Genomic DNA, 3945 nt, shown 5'->3' on the forward strand with positions numbered 1-3945 from the left:
AGAAGATTTATTGTCACGGAGCGGCCAGCCATGAAACCGTGTTGGTCCGAAAAAAGTAGTGTCGAGTACGTTGAATTAAAGCGCCACTCACAATTATTTCGAACAATTTGGAGGCAGCGGGCAAATTGGTAATGCCACGGTAATTTCTGACACTTCGGCGGTCCCCATTCTTAAAGACCGGAAACATAAATGAATGCTTCCAAATGAATTGTTGAATATACAACAAAGCGGCATAGCTAAAGCTTCAGCGCAACGGCAAAATACAACGGCAGGAATTCCATCAGGCCCAGCACAGTACGATGTTTTTAATTTTGCGGCAGCAGTAATCATATCCGGGGTAATCTCAAAGACATCGAAGTCGAATATTGAAATATTCAAGTGGCAAATTTTCCAGTTTCTGCTATTGCTACTTCCAAGACAAGCTGTGATATAGTGAATTCAGTGAAAGCAAGTTTTGACTGTTATTTACTCGACTAGTAACAATCTAGGTTCTTTATTCCTTTCCATAATGCATCATTTTCAAAATGAAATACCTGACTATTGCTACGAAATTGTTTGCCGTGTTCCCTGCTGCTGCCCATGTCCGACGTTTCGGCGGGGCGAATGATGATGTTACGCCACTTCGAGGATGCAGCGCTGGGGTCGGCAACGCGCGCTAATATAATGGGTTACTTTGTCTGTCTCTCTCTAACTTTAAGCGATCGTATTTTAGGGTATGGTTTTCTTGACAATACACAACAAGTATTACTAATTTTCAGCATTTTTCGGCAATTAAAAGTTATAATAATTATTATCATTAATCTTATCAACTAAACAGATGTGTGTAATTGTTTATTTTGTTTTGTAGGGTGCGTTCAATCATCCGTTTATTCCTTGTTTTGTTCCGTTGGTACAGGAGGATTACACTTCGGCGTGTTTTGAGGTGTTGGGATTTCTGCTTTGCAAGTGTAAGTGTATGATACGCAATGTCTATGTGTAACAGATCAGCGGCATCAAGCCCTGAGAGAATTGGTATTGTTTATGTAATTTGGACTGGGGGTTAGGTTATTTAGTCCTTGGTCTGCATGAATTTGATCAGATCAACGACACGGTTGGAGTAGCCATATTCGTTGTCGTACCACGAAATAAGCTTAACAAAAGTGTCGCTCAGTTGAATTCCAGCCTTGGCGTCGAAGATCGAAGAATGAGTGTCACCCACAAAGTCAGTGGAGACGACCTCTTCCTCAGTGTAGTCCAAGATACCCTTCAAGGGTCCTTGCGAAGCTTCCTTAACCTTCTGCTTGATCTGATCATATGAAGCAGGCTTTTGCAGGCGGCATGTCAAATCGACGACCGACACGTTCGGGGTTGGGACACGGAAAGCCATACCAGTCAGTTTACCGTTCAGGGCTGGAATGACCTTACCAACAGCCTTGGCAGCACCAGTGGCTGCTGGAATAATGTTCTGGGCGGCACCACGACCGTCACGCCACAGCTTGCCGGATGGACCATCAACGGTCTTTTGAGTTGCAGTGGTAGCGTGAACAGTAGTCATCAGACCTTCCAGGATTCCGAAGTTATCGTTGATAACCTTGGCAAGTGGAGCCAAGCAGTTGGTGGTACAAGAAGCATTCGATACGATCTTCATCGATGGTTCATAAGCATCCAGGTTGACACCGACAACGAACATCGGTGCATCAGCCGAGGGAGCCGAGATGATAACCTTCTTGGCACCGCCTTCCAAATGAGCTGAGGCCTTGTCGATTGTAGTGAACACACCGGTCGATTCAACAATGTATTCGGCTCCAGCCTTACCCCATGGGATAGCTTTCGGGTCACGTTCCTGGAAGACCTGGATCTTCTGGCCGTTGACAACCAGCTGACCGTCCTGGGCGGAAACTTCTCCCTTGAAGCGTCCATGAGTCGAATCATACTTGAACAGGTAAACCATGTAGTCAACACCGATAAAGGGATCGTTGACGGCTACCACCTGGGCGCCCTTGGCAATGGCAGCACGCAGAACCAGACGACCGATGCGGCCAAATCCGTTGATTCCGATCTTCGACATGTTGATGTTTTTTTAGTACTGTAGAACGGAGAAAGGAAATGAGAGAAAACATTAACACCTAATGAAGTTGTTCGCTTCCACACTACTGCTATTTTCACTTTGCAAGGTATGCTTTTTATTATGCTGTAATAACATCCTAACTAAAATTCAATTGCACACAATTGATTTCATGCAATTTCAAAACTAGATTAAGTACCTAAATTTAAAGTAGAATATGAAAAATGCAAAATCGATCAAGTTTGGTCCTAGTCATTTGAAATTTTAAAAGAAGCACATTTTTCTCATGTTGCACCCAATTTCCTAAGGACAATTTTCCGGAAAAGTAACATTTTCGTACCGCAATGGATCCCTCTTGCTTATTTTATCCGTTTCATCAAGACACTTGGCAATCCCCTTTCGTTCGATGTGTGAATAAGAACAAGAGAGCGCGCACACAATCATGATGAAACCGAGTGATGAGACATCCACACTACGACCGAGGTCAATTAGAGGTCGAATGGAGAAAATTATTGAAGTAAACCCTTCTTGGTACTTGTTTTATAGAATTAGGAAATTCCACAGTAATCAAACCTTGTAAACTTACTTAGGTTTAGAATGGATTACAAAAAAAAATTCTTTAAGCCGTTCATTAATTTTTTGCAATACTACCTAGTATTATTTTTATCGATTGAAAAAAAAATCAGTGATAACTGGTAAATAACAATTGGAATGCTATTTGCAGCTTTTCACAGGCTTCATCTGTCTTTTTTATACGTGAAGGCATTGCAAAAAAAAAGATCACCGCCATTTTCAATTTGCCGGTGGATTCTCCAGAAAATTATAGGTATCACATCACTCACTATCGTTTAAAAAACTGTAATTGCCAGGGCGTCACCGGAACCAAATAAACTTATACTGACCCTCGATTACACAATACAGAATTTAGTTTTGTAACACAGCTTATCAAATCACTTTCCTATTACTCAACTAGAAATTTTGCTTGCACAGACAGACCAGCTCAACACTTACCGTTTTCAACTAACGTGTTTTCCCGTCGGCTTCCAAAAGCTGAGTGTCGAATCAAGGGCAAACGATTCTGTTAAATGCACTAATCGGCTCATGTTCGCCCCATATCACGGTGTGCGTTTCGTGGTGGCTGCTCCGGTGCCGGTCGTGTCGTGTCATCGATCGTGTCGTTGAAATTCGCGCAGGGGAAGCGTTTCATATAACCCATACTGCTGCAACCTCAATAGCAAGCGTACACTAAAAAGATGATACTACCGAAACCGTTATCATTTTGAATGGAAAAAAACCTTCTAAAAACAGGTGCTCGGTAGGAAAGAAAGCCGAAACAAATTCTTACTGCGTATGTCTTTTGTTTTCCGGCTTGTCATGAAAGGTCATAATATTATTTTTACTGGAGCATAATGTGCATCGACAGCCACGGACACAGACAACTTGCGTGTATGTGCGCGGACTAAAAATACGGTAGTTGAGTCGAGTTGGTAGATACGGCTTCCTGCGCGGATGCTGGGAGGTGGGTGGGTGGGTGGTAGATGGGCTAAAATCGTGGAAAATGGGAAACAAACACAGTCAAAGTCAAGGGGAAGCGCAAGCAATTGGCCTGAAAGCTTAAGAAGTGTACCTAAAAATAAAAATAAGAAAACTTATCCAATTTAATTCTACTATGTGTATTTTATTCAATGACAGATACGTATTTCGCCTACGACTTGCAGGCTTCCTCAGTGTCTGTTTTCGAACTTCGAAGTTCGAAAACAGACACTGAGGAAGCCTGCAAGTCGTAGGCGAAATACGTATCTGTCATTGAATAAAATACACATAGTAGAATTAAATTGGATAAGTTTTCTTATTTTTATTTTTAGGTTTCGTATTCTACTAAGACGCTCCAAAAACTTCAG

At 42.1% G+C, this 3945-nt stretch overlaps 1 protein-coding gene across 2 annotated transcripts; it reads right to left on the reverse strand.

Moving 5' to 3' along the window:
• Positions 1-458: 458 nt before the first annotated feature.
• Positions 459-3109, reverse strand: LOC128744046 (glyceraldehyde-3-phosphate dehydrogenase 1). Of its 2 annotated transcripts, none has more exons than XM_053840790.1 (2): positions 3056-3109; positions 459-2065 (listed from the first exon to the last, which is right to left on the reverse strand). In XM_053840790.1, the coding sequence occupies exon 2, from the start codon at positions 2045-2047 to the stop codon at positions 1049-1051; it is 999 nt and encodes a 332-aa protein (XP_053696765.1). In that variant the 5' UTR covers positions 2048-2065; positions 3056-3109; the 3' UTR covers positions 459-1048. The 2 variants fall into 2 exon arrangements, with proteins under 2 accessions (XP_053696765.1, XP_053696767.1); XM_053840792.1 differs by lacking the exon at positions 3056-3109 and adding an exon at positions 2887-2904.
• Between the last annotated feature and the right edge of the window lie 836 nt (positions 3110-3945).

This window comes from Sabethes cyaneus, chromosome 3 (genome assembly GCF_943734655.1).
Source record: "Sabethes cyaneus chromosome 3, idSabCyanKW18_F2, whole genome shotgun sequence".
NCBI lineage: Eukaryota > Metazoa > Arthropoda > Insecta > Diptera > Culicidae > Sabethes > Sabethes cyaneus.